At 25.0% G+C, this 19951-nt stretch overlaps 1 protein-coding gene across 4 annotated transcripts in view; it reads left to right on the top strand.

The window, feature by feature from the left end:
• The window catches only part of LOC129610718 (putative phosphatidate phosphatase), a 174251-nt gene that overhangs the window by 117028 nt on the left and 37272 nt on the right, over positions 1-19951 (top strand). For all 4 annotated transcript variants that reach the window (XM_055523383.1, XM_055523382.1, XM_055523384.1 and 1 more), the window contains one exon: positions 15357-15508. In XM_055523383.1, coding sequence (XP_055379358.1) covers positions 15357-15508 — 152 coding nt within the window. The remainder of the gene's footprint in view (positions 1-15356; positions 15509-19951) is intronic.

Genomic DNA, 19951 nt, shown 5'->3' with positions numbered 1-19951 from the left:
AATGCATCACTGGATTTCACTTCCAGACATAGAGAAAAATATTATTATGATGCTTTTATAAGCCGTATTGCAAATAGAACGATGAAAGGAAAAGCAGAAAGAAAAGAAGGAAAGCATTTAATTTTTCATTGCCATGTTCGGATTTTTTTCTCGACTTTTTTTTTATTTTCATTATTTTTGCTCCTATGCCGTCGCCATCTTTTCATAAAGAATTTTTTTTTTTGTTAATTTTTTCATTCTATTTTATTCTATATAATGAATAGTAATGTAGAGGAAAACAGGAAAGCAGCAGCTGAGCAAAAATTCTTTTGAAATTTATTTGGGCAATATTTGGTATAATTGATTGTTACATTCATAAATGAATAGATGAATTTTTTCCATTCTCATTTCATTTTTCCTCCCCACATATAACATTAATAAAACAGAAAAAAATGGGATGCACTTTAAAATTAAAACTTTTTTTTTTACGATTTTCAATGCATTTTCAAACTTTTCAACAAAATATCTCATAATTTTTATGAGAAAGGAAAAAAAAATTTGTTTGTTTCTACATTTTCAATATGAAGCGTTTGTCAAGATGTCATAACAATTGCTGTCATTTTCATGAGAATTAATCAGTTTGATAAATAAAACAATCCTAACTAAACAACATAAAATTATTCAGAATACTGGAAAATATAGAAAAATCTTAAATTTTATGGAAAAATCACAAACTTTAAAAATTGTTTTTTTTTTTTAATTAAATTTTATAATTAGTAGGCATAACACAAAGAGGCAGAAAAAATGTTGCAATTAAATCTGTTATCAAAATGTTCTATTATGTGAATATTTTGTGTGTGTGTTGGAGTAAAGCATTGTTTACGCAAGCATTAAAGGAAATTTTAATTTAATGATGCCCACTTAAAGAAAATAAACAGGAAATTTGTCAACCTTTTAAAAATTATGAAAAATTTTTTTTTTGGAAAATTTATACAGACCTGATAAGATTGTAATGAAAATGTTCTATTATTTACAAAAAGAACACATATTCCCACGTAACACCTACACATTCCCTACCTTCGGACATTTGACATTTCAAAAGACAAAATAATTACTATAATTATATAACAGAATATAATTTGATTACAAAATAAATTTATGACATTCAAAATTAAAATTTTAATAGGCAAACAACCAAATTTTGTTAATAATTATTGGTTTTATTAGAAAATTGTTATACATATATTTGGAATAGGTTATGGAATACTTATTATATATGCAAAAGTTTAATAAAACTTATCATATGAGCCTTATTACATCATAGATTTTGCAATACAGACTAGACATAATGTTCGATGCTAACAAAAGCAAATTATGCAGAATGCATGTTTTACATGGAATTTTAATACAAAAGTTTCGCCTTATAAGGTGTTTTAGAAATTTTTACAATATTAAATTAACTGTGAAAACAGAAACAAGGCGGTGAACAGCAACGGCCGAGGATTTCCGTTGTAAACCTAGATTAGAACAAAAGCGGAACGGCAAAATAAATTTAATAGTATTTTGCATAAAATGTCACATACACACAAATGACAAAACTTGTCTAATTTCGACTGGTGAAATTCACTATGATAATTTCCCTTGATTCTGGGCAGTTCCATTTGAATATGTGTATTCTGTATAAATTTTGACATTTCGTCTCAGAAAATCACTCTCATTCTGTTTTCAACTTAAGGGGCCGCTATGATTAATGACAGTTGTCGTTTTGTCAATAAATTATCCCGCACTGACTAAGTTTTAATAACAGAAGTAAGGTATATGGAGCGCTCTTATTCGACCGCTCAATACTAGTAGAGTAGTTGTAGAGTAGACCCACAAATAATTCTTCGGAAACCATTATATTTACTACAATTATGTGACATCATTTATGGAATCTCAGCAGATACGAACAGACCTAGTTGAAATCTCTTCCAATTTTCGAACTGAAACTTCTTCAAACAAATTTTTGTTCTTCTACGCCAGACGGAAGCCCTCCCATACCAATTTGGTACTTTCTCTCTTTAAACACCAAACAATAGAATTGCGCTCAATAAATTAGACAGCCGAAAATTCAAAATATGAGAATTTTTTTTAAATATTTTAAACAAACTTTGCATATACTTTTAACTCTTATATTTAACGCCTTTCGTTTCAAACATAATTTGTGCTATCGAATTATATTTTAATTCCTTTTTTCTTATTCCTTGCATATACCTTGGAGGAGGTTGAAAAAAAAACTCCACTTTTGGTGTTTTTTTTTTTAATTTCATTTGAAATTATTGAACCGCTCACGAATTTGAATAATTTACAATTTACAGCACGTGCTACAAATTATTAAAATTTTCTTCTTTTCTTCTTTTTCCGTAGAATTTTTCAACCACATAGAAATTTTCTATTTGATTTCTTGTGTTTTTCTTTCGGTTTGTTCTGTTTGTTTGTATACTTATTCCATTTTAAGTGTTAATTTTCAAGTTAAATTTACAAAAATTAGAAAGCATTAAAACCAATAAAATTGAAATTTTATTTTCATACATGAGTCAAAAGAGTAAATAATTTTTTCTTTTTGAATCGCAAGGATGTTCAAAGGAAATTCTCATAAGTTTTAAATTTTCTATTTTTTTCTCTTCTATTTTCTATTTTTCCATGAAAATTATGTTAAAATATTCGGTCGTTTCCAGGAGTTTTTTATAGAAAAAAAAAGAGGAAATATTTAACTGTAAACAAAAATTAGAATTATTTTATTTTTATGAATGTAAAATTTTTTTTAACTTTTCCTTTCGTTCGAGGAATTTAAGGTAGAAACCCTAATTATACTGAATTTACTTACTGTTTTCTCAGTATTTTTGAGTAGGAAGGCATGGTATATATTTGTTAGATGATTTTCCTACGAAATGGAAATAATTAATTGTGTTTTATGAAGTTCAGAGTTAATATTTTTGTTAAGTGGGATGCCAATAAAGGTTGAAAGTATAACAACGCTCAAACACACACAAAATACTTACGAAAAAGATAGGGGTTGAGTTTAATTTCAAATAATCAATTGATTTAAATAAAATTTAAAGTTAGATTGTCTGAATGAATTAAAAATTTTGCATTTTCATGCGTTTTTTTCATGAGAAGTCTCTTAACTAAGAGCAATATTGAAGCATATTAAAAAAGGTTTAACAAATTTTTTTTGAAAATCTTGAATTATTGACAATTTTAGAATTCTTACCCATATCTCTTGTACTCTTCTGTGTTTATTAAATCATTTAGTATCATTTTTATTTTTTCGACATTATTTCTGATGCTGCATATCATGTACACAGTTCGGAAATCGAAGCCCAATTCATAAATTTCAATATGTTATTTTCAGTTTGTCTCTTCACTTGCAGTGTTGGGATTTATTTTTACTTTAATGTTTTCATTTTCAAAAATTATCTGCATCACAAAATAATTTTTTAACTGTAACTATGCCGATGCATTTCATTTTCCATAGCATTAAACGGAACATGTGAATTTACTTAAAATTTTCCGATGAATCCCATGACTACGGTTTAAATTTATTCCATTATTAAATTTTTTCCACATGAGTTTCTTAACAACATACATAATTAGTTTGAATATTATGTAAGCATTTTTATAATATGAAAATAATTGAACAAATTTTTAAATAGAACCAAATTTATTTTTATTAAAATTTGTAATGAAATTTTATTTTAAATGAATAGGTTACTAAGTTGTTAAAAAAATATTTATTGAAGCAAATAAATTTAACAAGACATTTCATATATTTTTAAATTTTTAATATAATTCAAAAATAATAATTGGTATGGCAGTAAGAAAATCGACAAATTATCTTATTGCGTTTATTATATTTTGAATTTTATTTTTAATTTTAATTCTGAATTCTAATTTTGTTAAATAATTGTAATTAAATAGCTATTTTTGATCTAGGCCTCTATATTTCCAAAATTCAAATTTCATTATTCTTCTTCTTGAAATTCTTGTATTTTTAATTCATATTATTGTTCTAGATCTAGCTGTTCAACTTCAAACAATTGTTTCAAAATAAATTTCTATTACTTCAATTCCACCACACATGACACAATATTAAAAACCGCCACCACTTAGAATACTTATGCATAATTTATTTATAGCTGCTTTCATAACAATTTAACATAAAAAATGTACTAATTACCTAAATTCTACATTTAAATTCACCTGATTTACTACATTAAAATGCACCTGATAAAAACAATGAACTTTTAATTTATTTGCAAGGTTATGAAATCGGATCAAATATCTCACTTTATTTTTCGTTTCTTTTTTTTTGTTTTTAGAAATTAAGATTGCGTTTTGTAATTTAATACTTACCTACTACTTTCTAAATAATATCAAATTTTTCTTGAATGTCAACGTTTTATACTTTTTTTTTTTTAAATAATTTTAATAATCATTAAAATATTTTAATTTAAAAGGTTCTTTGAATTGAGAATATCAAATTTAAATTGATACTTGGAAACCGAATAAATGAACGAAGAAAAAAGTGGAAGGAATCAGATTACAAATTCTAATAATAATGACCAGTTAAAATAATAATGATCTATCTCATTATAAATGACATAATAGTCGGAAAATTGAAAAAATTTAAATAAATTAGAATGTTGAAACTTCATAAATGAGTACCCGATAAGTTTTACTTACATTGTGTTAATTATAAACTTGCATTGTTGGATATAATTTTCTTATAATCTACATATACATATATTGGCAATTTGTAGATTTTTACAACCGGGATGACAGTGTACATTGTGTTCCTCACCCTCCGAGTGCGGAGCATGCCAAAACATCATCTGCACGAGATCTATTCTCTTGAGGCAGGCGCAATAAACCGCAACTTCGCCGTCGCGAGAGCAACGGGTGAGAGAAGGTGCCCCTCAGTACAGATAAGAAATCTTCTTCTCCACAGAATGTGCCTTCACATTCCACACCAAACCTTTACTTAGGTGCCTTATAAGTAAGCAGTTTGGTTTTCGTATATACATGTATATAAATCAAATTACATTCATTAATCAATGATTAACAATATATAATTGACACTTAATTCCAATTTATTTATATGAACGAATTTCAATAATCTTAACGCAATGTGCAAAAAATAATACCGAACTTTTCCTAAACTTTCTATAGTTATATATGATTTTAAAAAGAAAACTATTATTCAAATATGAATATTTAATTTATTTTTCCCCATTACCATTTATCTGTACTGATTAAGTATGAAAATCAAATTACAAAACAAATATTGTTACAAAGTTTACCGCGACCACTAAGGATAAGGATCTATTGTGCGCCCCCATCCGAGTACGGGGCATGCCCTATAGCACACGCTCGAGATCCACCCTCCTGATGTACTCAAGCAACTTGTGAGGACCAGAAGAGCGTAACCGCCACCGTTAGAGCAAAACCCCCCAGCCCTCTCCCCTCCTATGCTCGTATTTACTATAACCTTTAGTTTTCAGATCGTTTTAAAACTCCGAAATTTAGCATTGCTTTGCGGTATGAATAAAATTTCTAACTTGCTTGGATTTAAACAAAAATTTATGTAGATCATACGGGGTAAATAACAAATTTTTTTTATAGAAAATTTCCAAAAATTTTATTAAGAATTTATGAGTTCAGATAGCCTTTTATTATTCTATATCTAATCTTACATTGTTTTTTAACAATAAACTAATTACATTGAATATGTTACACCATTAAAAAAAATTTTAATTTTAATTTAAAATGCTTGTTAAAATGCTTGTTGTTTGTTTTAACAAAAAAAAATGTAAACGTAACGTAAAAAATCACTAATATTGCCACACAAATTGTAAAAGCATTGCGTATACTTAGTCATACCATAAAAATTGTAAATTTGTTTTTATTGTTATTTTTATTGCAAAATTTACATACGTTTGGTATGGGCCCGATAATCACTATTATTTAAAATTTTAAATACAATTATTTAATAAATTGTAAACCCAATATTTACTTTTGTTGTTTTTATACCCTACTAGTTCGTGAAGAGTATAGAGTTTGTAACCCATGAAGGAGTTGTCTGCAGTATGGACCTGTACACACATTTTCTTGTTCCGCATAAAATTCTGCGTTGAGTCAGACATGTGTGTCCGTCCCATTCCACGATTACTCAAAAATGAATAATGTAGACCACACCAAACTTCATAAGATTTCTTTTCTGCCAATGACGGTTTCTATTTTAATTGAACCAATTTGGGCAACGGGTTCGGTTAGCTATTTCTAAATATTTGAAAAACAAATTTTTAAACTCAAATTGCAAAGGTTCGGGGTATTATTAAGTCATTTATCGACCGAAACGTTTCTATTTGTTTGTCTGCAGTTTCCATTTAAATTTTTAATTAAAAAACATTTAATGCAATTCACATATTATTTGTAATTTGAGGTTTGGGGTCATTTACAATATAGTTAATTAAAAAAATTACTTTTAAAATTGGTAAATTGATAGTTAAGATTTAATATCGAATGTCTTAAGGGAAAGTTTTTTTTTATATTTACATAAAAATTTAAGATTGATTATAGGTAATTATTTTAATTTATTCAAATCTTTAGTAATTTAAGAAATTCATAGAATTTTTTTATAATTTGAATATTTGAGTAAAGCTTGTATGTATATATGAGTTAAAAAATAGTATTAACCACCATTTTATTAATATTTACATATAAATTATTTATTTTTTATTTAAAAGCCAACAAAGCAAAGTATAATGGATGGATCGACAACGTGATAAAAATCAGAAATACGCTTAATTAATTTGAAAGAGCTCAAAATATTTTCACTTGTCTTCTTCTTACCATGATATTGCGTCCTATATTGTAGTCTTCTCTTTAAATTATGAATCTTCGAAGAAGTTTCGATATTAAATTTTCGAAATTTAAGTTTATGCAAATTGCAGGAGCTTGAACAAATTGTTCCGTATTGGTCTCTTCAATTATTATGTTTGTACAGTGTGTATCAAAATTAAATCGTTTAAATTTTCACAGATATTATGTATTTCAAAACCAGAAATGAAAATTTTCTATACATATGTTATATAGATAAAAATGTTATACAGAAAGGACTATTATTTATAAGTGATATAAGGTCCGTTTTTAACATAATTTTGCATATTTCCAAATATTGAATTTCTAGGCTATTATTATAAAAGCAGACGATTTAAGCAATATATTGAAAATATGAGAATGTAGAGGTTGGGCTAAATATAATTGTAAAATTGGGAGTTGAAATTTTTCTCAACAGTTTCATTAAGAAAGACGTGAAATCTGTCATTAGACTCTGTAAAAAGTAAGAATTTATATTTTGGTTAAGTTCCAAAGTACACTATTCGCAGTAAATCTTAAAATGGAGTATTCAATAATATTTATCTGTGGAAAAGAAAATAATATTCACCCATACTCTGTTAGTCGTATCACTTGAAGTGAATTGAGGAATATTTTTTTTGAAAAAAATTTTGTTTTTCAGTATAGTTGAAATTCTATTTCTATTTTGGAATTGATTTTATTCAGGGAATTACAATATTTTTGAATAACAACCTATCACGTCAGGTGAATTGACTAACAGAATGTAGGTTATTATAAAAATCTGCTAAAGTTTACAAAATCTATAAGTAATTTAATTTATTAAATACAAAGCTACATAGTTATACAAAAAACACCTTTGTTTCAAATAAAATATTTTTCATCACATATTTAATATTCTGGAACTAATTGATTCATTTTTATTTTTAATTAATAAAAAAGAAAAAACAGAATTTATTTGAAAAATGTGAATTTCAATAGAATTGGATTGAATAAATTAAAATTTGAATAAAATTTCTACAAAGGACTATTAATTTTTCATGAAAGATCTATAATAGTTTTCATATAAAAAAAGCATACACACACATATTCAAAGGTGATTTTAAAATAAAAATTCATAGGTACATGAAGCTACTGCATCCTCGTATGTATCCTAAATTTCAAAAATTCCAAATGTATTCTAAATAAAATTTTTAAATTTTTATCTTCATATTTAAAATATGTGTATGTATTTGAAAAAGGATATGCGATGAAAAGGATTTTAATTATGCAATCAGGTTCTTTATTTTTTTTTGTGTCTGTTCAATTAAATTAGAATGAGATAATATCATTGACTTTCAGCAAATTATTAAAAGCTTAATTACCATAATATTGATGATGATAACACATTTTATAATTTATGTTGATTTTCAAATTCATCTATAGATAAAATTTTCAAATTAAAAGAAAATTTTTTAATTTTTCATTTCTGCAAAGAAATTTTTGATCATATTTTTTATTCTATTAATTTTTCCTCTTCATACCAGGATGAGTTTGAGTAGATCTTTTGTTAAAATAATTATGGTATGATTTTTTAAATTAACAATTTTTTCAATTAACAATTTGGAGTCCCCCCTTACGGTCTCATTCAATTTAGTTTATTTCTAATGTTAAATAATTGTTTTGTTGTGAAAATAATTTGTCTGGCTCCCGCTGGAAGCGGTTAACTTATGCACTGTTTGTTATATCTTTGCATGCAGTAAAATATTCAATTAGTAATCCTTGTAGAAAATCATTTAGAAGATTACTTTAACTCTCACAATATACGTTATTCATTTCGAATTAAATTCACATAATTTCAAATATTCTTTAAGAATTTCCTATTCAAATGAGGTAACAATATGCATAACATTTAAAAAAAAAATTTACAATCTTAAAGCACGTGTAGTATCAAGAGGATAAATTTCTGCAAAATTTACATCTATGTATTTGTGTATAAAGGTAACGTTGTATGTATGCATATGCTATATAAAAAATTTTCTAGGAAATAATTATTTTATCTTTCTGATTGTGAATTCTCATTGCTTTCAGAGTTTTCATCAAGTATATACTTTATTTCGCAGTTATACAGTGTACATATTAAAAATATTGATGAAAAATAATTGATTTTACGCGTTTTAGTACAAAATTGATTGAAAATTATTCAAATGCTTGACCTACTAAGCAATCATCTGATTTTATGTTTCTATTCTGTATAGGTAACAATTGCAAATACGAACTCAGAATGGTCTCAAAACTATTAATTACGATTTTTACAAAATAACATGAAATTTTCACAGATCTTCAATTAATTTTGACTTTCACTGTAAAATTAATTATGTAATTATTTTTCATCACATAAAAAAATATTTTTACACTTCCAATGATTTTTTTATAATGAATTTAAGATTCTTATTAATTAAAGGTAGAGTCAGTGTATCAGCAATTTAAGACAGAATTTAAGGTGTCACATAAATGTGTCAGCAATTATATATGAGCTCTATCGGTTCAATTGTATTAAAATACTGTAAAAAATGTCAAAATATAAAATTAATTGAAATGAATTTGTAGCCCGAACATATCGAATAACTGCATGGTTTTATTGGTTAACTCAGTTTAAACTTAAAGTTTACATTTAATATAAATTTGGAAAGTGAATATTCGGCCAAAATACTTCGACATAGAAATTCCTTTCTTCATAGTTCCATTTGCAAAACATACTCACATGCATGCATAACAATTTTACATATAGAATTCAAAAGCAACATTGAAGAAAAAATTTTTTTCGTATTTGCAAGTAGAACGATTATGCAATATTAAATGCATTTTCATTAAATAGGGCACAAAATAAAGAAGAAGGATTGCTTTATATGATTTTCAATGGTGTTCTCATTTCTTTTGTATTTTCCTATTTGAAGGTCATTTGTAGAAGATTTGTAATATACGATAATTATGACATTTATGAGTATATATATAGTTAGCATATACTAGATTGCAAATAATAATAATAATGTAAATTTTTTTTTTCTTCTTTGTACTTTAAGTTATAAATTTTTGATGAAATACACATTATGTATGTATATATAAATGTAATTGCTCTGTATAAAAAAATATAGTGAGAGTTCATAATATTTTAATTATCTACAATAGATTAACGATATCTTTCGCAATATTTGAATAAAAAACTGTTCTACATTTTATATCGTAGGTATGTAGATGTAAAAATTTATATGCTTCTCTTGAACATATACATTATGTATTTTAAATATCTCTCAATTATTTTTGTTTAAGAAAATTATATTTAAAATTCGAATTTTGCCCACAATTGTTGTGGATTAAAATTAGGATTGATCTGAACTGGAATCTACAATTGATGTGAAATTTTTATAACACTCTGTAAATTGTACAAAATAAAAATCAATGGCCAAAAAAACAAGTAAATACAAAATTAAATAGTTACAATAGTTATTAAAAATATTGTTATACTACTTCAAATTTACATCCGTTAACATTCAAATAGAATAATTCGCAATAAATCAGAAAATATACGTGATTTACCGTTAACTTTTCTTACCATTCCCTCTTCCAATTAACTTATACTTCTTATCTCTAGTCAAAAGAAAAGTCAAAAATTTCTCTTTTAAGTTATACATAAACCCACTGGTGTGCGTTAAACTCACTCTTAGAAATTCTTATCATTTGTTTGAATTATTTCAGCTTTTAGATCAAATAAACTGCTCTTTCATCTTAACATGAATGTGTAAATAATAGTTTAACCTATAATTTAACACGTGTTTGTCTGATCTGTGTTGATATTTCATAATTCTATTAACTCACTCATAAAATGTCATTTGAAGTTGTAAATATAAAATATAATTTTGTAATTGCATTAAATACACATAATTAATTATTTGATTACTGTTATACTAAGTGCATATTTGTTATATACATTATGTATCATGTACGTATGTTTGTTTTAAATATTATCACATAAATTGAATTATATGACAAAAACATAAAAAGCTTATAAAAAAATTTAATCACATTTTTTTTATTAAAATTTTAACACGTGCCTGTTATGTTAATTGTTTTCCATTTTGGTATAAAGATAATCAAAAAATTAAAAAAAAATTCTAATAAATTGTTTTTTTACTTTTTTTTTTGTTTCTTTTATATATTTTATTAATTTATAAATATACAATCATTTAACACATTAATCAAATTTATTAATGTTATACGTTTCTGTTATAAAATTCATTTTTAACAAATTAAGACCAGATTTAATTATGAAATTAACAATTTCTGTCATTTAACCTAAAAACTAAATGCATTTATTTTAAATTTTTTTTTAGACATTTTTTTAGATTTTTCATTAAAAACTTAGAATGTTATTTAAAATTGGGAAAATGTTGCAGTGTTTAATATAAAAACCAAGGTACCAACCTTGTTATTTTTCTGAACAAAATTTTCACTATTTTCCACAATCATACCTAAAATTTATGCGAACTTAGTCAAACTAAGTCTTCTTATAGAACAAGTCAAACTAATTCTTCTTGTGATCGTTTATTATCATGAAGCTCTACAGGTCGGGGTGAACTTTGGCCTGCTTCACAATTTGTCTCCATTGGTCTCTATTTTGTGCCGCTGATTTCCAGTTCGAGGCCTTCAAAACTCTGGTGTCATTTTCTATATTGTTCATCTATCTAGTCCTTGGTCGAACTCTTGCTCTTGGGCCCATAAGTTTTTCACGGAAGATATTATTTTGCGTTCTATTTTCTCCCATTCTAACAACATGGCCAGCCCATTTTAAGCGTTGCGACTTCGCATAACGTGTGATATTTTCATGCCCGATTAATTGGCTTAAGTCGTCATTGCTTCTTCTTTCATGCTCGTCATCATTTATTCTTCTTGCGCCAAAAATCTTTCGGATTTTTTTTCTTTCAAATATTCTTAGACTACTCTCGTCATGTGCTGTTAGTGTCCAGTCACTATTGGGCGTATTATAGTTTTATATACTATCATTTTTGTTTGATCATGATAGTAGTTTTGATTAAAGCAAACTCTTATGTGCGTAGTAACATCTATTTCCAGCATTGATTCTGTCTTGTACGCATTGCTGCATACTATTTTCATTACTTATAATTACTCCAAGATAGTAGAAGCTTCCAACTCCCTCAAAATTATATTCTCCAATTGTTATGTTTTGTGGAGTTCTTTGTCTTTCGTTTCGAGACATTTTTAAATATTTTGTTTTGCTCTCATTTATTGTGAGGCCAATTTTTTTTTGTCGGTTTATTAGTTCACCCGAAATAAGCTAAGTGGATCCTTTCTTATTTGAATTTATTTGACACTTTTTTGACACATCTATTATAATTATGTATTTCCGACGCTCATCTCCCATTTTGTCAATTTATTCCTATAATAAGGACATTAATTAATGCACACCCTGCAGTTATTGACAAAATTTTAATTTTAATTTCTAATCATATGTGACCTAAAAAAAACGAACATAAAATAAACAAAAACCTCATGTTTATGTGCTTTATGACTTTATAAATGCGCTTTTTATATTCCCAAGCAAGTGCGTACCAACATACTTACATAGATACTGTATAGTGTACACACTCATTATGTCAACAAAACAGTATTGTATAATGTTTACGCAACAATTTCATAATTTTTCCTTTTTTCTCTTTTAATATTTTTTAATTGTTCTCTTTCTGCTTACTAAAAATTCGAAAGAAAGAAACAGAATAAACACTATTTGTTTGTTTTTATACCGCTATTATTCCCGGTATATATTTATTATAGTTTTTATAATTTACGGTAAATTCTAGTATTTTTATTTTTTAATTGTTTTTATTTACATTTCAATTTCGAATTAAAGACTTGGGCATTTGACTTTTTAATTTCGTTTCTTTTTTATATTTTCCATTTTGCTCGAGCACAAGCGTTCAGAGAAATAAAATATGAACAGAATTGTAATAAAAAGAAAATATGAAAAAAACGGTAAATTATTAACAGTTAATCTTATTACTAACCGAAATTTTATTACAGGTTATGAACCCATTCTTATGAATGAATTTTTAATATGTTGAATAAATTTTTACAAGTAGTTTTAATAGGGGAACGGTAAGCGGAAACATTTTCTGAAATTTATCTAGATTCTAAAGTATAATAGGAAATTGTTTAAAATATTTTGATTAAAGCTTGTGTGCAATATAATGTAAATACAATTCGCACATTAGGAAGAATAATGACACAACTCAAAAACAGGTTCGACTCTCGCAGTTATTTACAGCCGAGTGTGAAAAGTATTTATAGCCGAGTAATTTAATTCCGAGTGTCGAAGGCTAAAAACTGTTGATATAGAACTATTCTACAAGTATATTTGACGAAATTTTCTGTGTTATTTTGTCATAGCCTTATATATTAAAGTATAATAGTAATAAAAGCAAATTTGCGAATCTGAATTTTGATTTATGTCATTGTTCTCGCAAATGTGCGAGTTATAAATTTTAATAAACACGTACTTTTACAATTGCATACAATATGCCCATATGTATGTTATATAAAACATTTGGTCGACTGACATAGCATGAACAAAATGCTACTAAAAAAAATATTCGTCTATTTTAAAGTGAATCAATAAAATATAAATTAATTTCTTGTTAAAAACAACTTTTTAAGTATGAGTTCATAAAATAAAACTTTTAAGATTAAAGGAAATAAATCAAATTAAAAAAATTTTTTTGGAATTAATTTATGACAGCAAAATAAATTCAACAACTTTCTTTTAAAAAAACACAAAAATTTTATTGTAATTCTTAAATAAATACAAAAAAATTAACTGTATATGAATAAATAATTAGAAAAAGAATAAGTAAAACAAAAAACTAGAAAGAAATGAAAACAAGTGTAATGACATCTGGCGGAAATTAAAGTTCATAAAATTGTATCGAAATTTTAATATTCTTAATCGATAATAGCAATTTCTAGAAAAAATAAAATATATTTTGATAAAAATTGGAATAAAACTGTTTGTTTTTCCTTTAATGCGGCATACATACGCACTTAGTTCATGTACTTAGTTCATTTATTCATATTGCTGATATTTCCAATTGATTTTAAATTTCGGAATAATTTCCATAAAGTCAGAGTTTCGCTGAAGTTTCAGTTAGAGCCGGACTCATAATTACGTAGGGGTCGAAATAGGAGTTAAAGTAAAAGTTAAGTAATCAACACAATTAGTTATATAACACGATTTTGAGTTACAATATATTGAATTATATTCCGTCTCTCTATATGCTTAAAATTCATAATTAATAAATAATTCAAAAATAATACACACATTCATATACTCACTTAAAATGAATTTTAAATAAAAACCTAGTTAATTCTTACTACGTATATTAAACATGCTTGTGCTTATAATGGTTGAATTTCTAAAACTTTGCAGCTCTAACAACATGAACTTAATGTTCGAAGAATATACCGTTTATGCAGCATTTTTTTATAGTGCAAAATATTATTCGACATTTTAATTTTATGTATTTTTCGAAATCCTGTTGTTTTAAGAAAAATCTGTAATATTGATTATTTATCTGGAATGAATTTTAAAATTAAATTAATTTAACAGGCGATTAAAATTAAATACACACATAAATGAATATACTAATACACACTTTCATTTTCATAAACACAATCTTCATAATTACTCACAAACTTAATTATATTATATTTGAAATTTGATATACTCACAAATTAAAACATAATGCCATAAGTAAAATAGTATTTAAATATTTTATTTGCTCAGAAGAACACATGTTTTCTATATTTATATAGGGATTAATATTTTGTTAAAGAATCATTATTAATTTTATATAATTTTTATTTTGTCTTCATATATGTATGCGTGTGTATATTTGTTCAAATCATTTCAAAAGATTTATGTTTGTTTTTAATTAAAAATGTTTCAATCATTTTGAAAATATCAAATATCAAAGCATACATAATTGTCATACTTAATTTGTCAGTAAACACTTACTATATACTCTTTAATACCTACAAATAACGTATAACACAAAAGACCCTACTTAATATGTATTTGACGCGGAATTCTATTAAAAATTATTTAATTGATACTTGAAAAAAATTTTTTGTAGAAAAACTGTTTGACTACAGTTTTTGGGTAAAGTTTGAATTCCAAATTAAAGAGGAAGAAAAAATTAACCATAGCTATTAAATTTAAAATTTGTTAAAAAATGGAAAAATTTTTAAAAAAAATTTTTATAAATATTCTTTTTTTTAAATATTTTAAATTTTAAATAAAATTTTCTTTATAAATTTTTATAAAAATATTAAAATTTATTTATATTTATGCTACAATTGTAGTGCGTAATTCGCACACAAAAAAAAAATTATAATAATAATTTTTTTTTCTTTTTTTTATTAAATTGCAGTTGGATTACCAATTTTGTGTTTTTTCCTATTTGTTGAACCATACAAACGAGGTTTCTTCTGTGATGATGAGTCCTTAAAACATCCTTTCCATGATTCAACCGTTAAAAATTATATGTTATATATAATTGGATTAGTTTTACCATTATGTATTGTAAGTATAACCTTATGCTAGCTATATACATACACATATACAAAATATATTTAAATTATATTTAAAGTTATTCTAGTTGAATTTTTTTTTTTTCTTTTCTGAATTTAATTAAAAAGTTACGTGATGGCATACATTTTGTATGTAATTTAAGAGGACAGCCATTGTTATTGAAAATAATTGATTTTATGGGCTACACACGTGAAATGTTGTAATTTTATGGTTTATACTGTAATATAGCAATACATACAGTGTGAGCCATTAATATTTGCTTTAACGTGTAAAATGGCAAAACTTTTGTTTAAACCAATAGATATCAAATTTGACACAAAGTTCTAAACATTAGGATTTCAAGGATACAAATCTAGGATATTCTAGAATTCTAGCATGCAACTTTTAATGAAATTTTATAAAATTTATGTTTTCCGAATAGTAAAAATCGAATAATTCTGAAAATTATCTTAATCACATTTTAATTATTTACCATTAATATTAAAATAATACCATTGAAAATACACTCCTCTTTATTATACAAGAGTATCAATCATAACAAACCGAAATAACAATAATATTTAATTTTATTATTTTTATATTATCCAATCTTTGAGATTAATTGAATACCATCGAATGTATTTTTTGTAATATGACAAACAAATAAATTTGTAAAACAAAAAACTTTCCAATCAAATTAATTCCATATAGTATTTCAAACTTATGATTACATCAATCAATTGAAATTTAAAAAAAAAAATTAAATTATTTAAAATAAAATTCGAACCGTTTTGGAGAGTAGCACATATTCCTTAAATAATTTTTAATTAAAAGCATTCTCATAGCGCATTATATAAAAAGTTTTCGGATTGCATATTTTTAGGATGAGAACATATAAAAAAGTATTAATCATTAATAGTTTAATTTTATTGCTAATTAGGGTCATCAGCTAAGAAAAATTGGTAATTTTTATTTGTAAGAAAATATTTCCCACTAGTTCTGTGCTTCTACATATATATTTTCACAAATTTTTAGAATATATTTCAAGGCGATATTAGCAAAGGTGAGGAGGGATTTCCGGTCTAAAAAAATGTACCATTTATAATGACTACAAATTGTGAACTATTTTCAGACACCTGTAACTCACACTGCCTTCTAAACAAATAAATTGCGTATTACCAAAATAAATAATTTTTTTTTCTAATATAATAATTCCGGAATAATAATTCCGGAATTTAAAAGTTGTAGAAAGTTGCTTGCAATTTCGATACAAAAATTCGACAAAAAATAGCATTTGTAAGGAACTAATGACTTTTGACAATCAAGGCGGGGGAAGAAAGAAGAAAATTACCTTCAAATGTTCAAAGATTATTTTAAAGGTTGTAGAATTTTTGTAAACAGATGCATGAGTGATTGAACAGACCAATTGATAATGAAACTAAGAACATTTTTTTTTTCAATTTCATTGGAAATGTTTAAAAATCGAAACCATAGTAAAAAAAATACTTCGTATTTAATTACAATCTATAAAAACAATTATTTCTGATATCTGCAATTTTTCCATCATTAAATGAAACTTAGTATACAATTACATGTTATCTATATTGACTTATACAATTTACAAATTTATTAAATTCCCATATGAATGAACGAAAAATAATTGTATATATGAAATACCAATATAACAATTTTGACATTCAAAATGTCGCATTATTATTAAACAAAAATCAAAATTAATTCATACAAACCTATGTATTAGAGTTGCATTTTTGAATTTTTCAATTATCGATTGAATTCATTTCAATTAACTTGATTTATTTGTGCTCTTTTCACTTCCCCATATTGTTCGAGTGTTGTATCTTGAGAAAATTATTGTATATTTGACAAAAGTCTATATACATATATATATATATATATATATATATATATAGGTGTATAAGTCTTTTGTGTATTTATAATTATATTTGTGTTGTTGAGTGAGCATTTTTGTTTGAAAATGTATGTAAATATTATTCACATACACGAGTACATATTATACGAGTATGAGTCGGAATTAGGTCATTCGAAATCTTTTGATATTAATTAAAAACAATTAAATTATTTCTCAAATTTCTTTTCATAATATACAATAAAAGCTATTGTATACGCATGTGTATACAATAGTATAACCACACTTTACATACAAATATGTATAAGAACAAGTGTGTCATGTACAGGGTTCTTGTATTTCATTGTTTGTACAATATTGTGCTTAAATCTCAACAAATTCCAGGCTCTATTATTACACAAGTCCGGAATTAAAATTCGTGAACTGAGTTGTGTTCGTATTGGAACAGTTTTGAAGTCAGGGAGTTCCAATATTTCTATAGAAATAATATGAATTTCAATAAAATACTGTGAATTTTATGTTTAAATAATTCCGTTTTTAAAACCATAAAACTTCATTTTTGTAAATCCAATTCAACTGTATGACTTGATATATTCAGCTTACACATATATAGCTGAATCGAAGATGAGAAATATATTACTGCATTACGACACCCTAAGACACTGAATTTATAAATTTAAAAGAAATCAGTGAAACAAAATTAATTGTTATTTACCAAATGCGAGACGCTTCTTACATATAAAGAGTGTCTACCGAAATGCAGATCAATTTTAGTAACGCAAAGTTGCTATTTTTTAGCATTTAAAAACACCCTGTTAATCTATCAATTAATTTTTCTTTATTTGATTGCCTTGAATTTATAAGATTTGTTTTATCGGAAAAACAAAAAAAAAACCTTCTGAAATAGTTCTTTTATAAAAATTAATACAAACTGCTAATGATAAATAAACAATGTAATAGAATTTAATTGATTTCCGAAAAGGGAAACGGTATATGCATTAGAAAACTCTTGAGGTTCACAATATTGTTTTGTAAACAATTAATAAAATTGAAATCTTTAAATCTATTGTATCGGATTATAAAAATTTGTTTTAAATTATTTTAAGTGCATGTGAAAACTATTGTACATAATAACACATATATGTACGTAATATGCGTTTGTGTAAGAGCGTCATTTCAATATTATGTCACATTTAATTTTTAATATTAGTAAAACCCATTGACTTTGTGTTTAGTAGTGATAAATTTTGTGATATTTAAAATTCTAAATTGGGATCAATTGAATTCTAAATTGGAAAGCAAAAATTTTACAGAATATTTTATTTATTTAATTACGAGAGATTGATAGAACGAAATTGTTATACATGTAGAACAAATAGAAAATTTCTTGATATCGCAATATTTTCCTATGTTGTAATTTCCTGAAACGCAATATTGCTGTAAAATTCAATAAGAACTTCTGAAATTTTAAAAGCTGTTTAACAAATTTCAATACATTTAAGAATTATTTACATAAATATGTATTTAATCTGAGATTGGAATTGTAATAATACTGTAATAACACTAAATTCAGCTAATGAATGGCAATTGCTGAATTGTGTATCAATACGGTATTTTTACAATTTCGATGTCAGAGATGAATAAAATTTATAGGTTATGGTATATGAACAAAATATAAATTACATAGTTAATGTAATAATTTAAAATTTCCTATGCATATTTTTTAATTAATTTTAAAATAATAAATAGATACAGAATAAGAACGTATATTTTAGATTACGCCATTCCCAAATGTACTATAAATTCCAAATTCAAATTTAATCAAAATAAATCAAATCCATTTATATTGCAAATAAATTAATTCCGGATCATTTTCAAATATAATAATTTTTTCCTTGCAACTTACATCCTATGTACACATAAAGAATTGCTTAAATTTATGAATTGCTTCTTAATAATTTTGAAAGTTAGATAATATTTTATAATAATATGTTACAATATTTATTAGCTTCCTTATGCGTATACATATGTGCAGTTTCTATTTTAATAAATAATTAATTTAGATATTTCTAAAATATACGTCATTATAAATAATTTATATGTAATCTTTCAACATTATATGTGGTCAACATATGAACTACAACTTATTATCTTCAATATATTTTATTAGCTAGCCACTGCATAAATATTAAAATTTTTCAATATTATGATTTACAATATGCGTCCTTTTAAATTTTTTTTTTTTGGAATTTTTAAACATTGTATACAAAGTCAGATTAAAAATTATCACATATACAACATTATTTCATTTTTAATTAATGACTATACATAAAAAATAAATTATAATATTAAATTTACGATATATGATTAGTTAGTACCTAATTTACATCGTAATTAAAATCACGTTAAAAATTGTTTTTTGTTTTTATTTTTTAGTTCTTATAATTTTTTGTTAGCACTTTTCAAAACAAATTTTGAAAAATGGTGCCTCTTATTTTCGCTCTGTCCGTCAATCCGTCCGTCTGTGGACACGTTTACAAAACGTCTACACCCTTGAAGATAGACAG

The sequence above is a fragment of the Condylostylus longicornis genome, unplaced genomic scaffold (assembly GCF_029603195.1).
Source record: "Condylostylus longicornis isolate FDR11 unplaced genomic scaffold, ASM2960319v2 ptg000048l, whole genome shotgun sequence".
Taxonomy (NCBI): Eukaryota; Metazoa; Arthropoda; class Insecta; order Diptera; family Dolichopodidae; genus Condylostylus; species Condylostylus longicornis.
The sequence above is the reverse complement of the archived record's forward strand: the minus strand, read 5'-3'. Positions and strand labels throughout refer to the sequence as shown.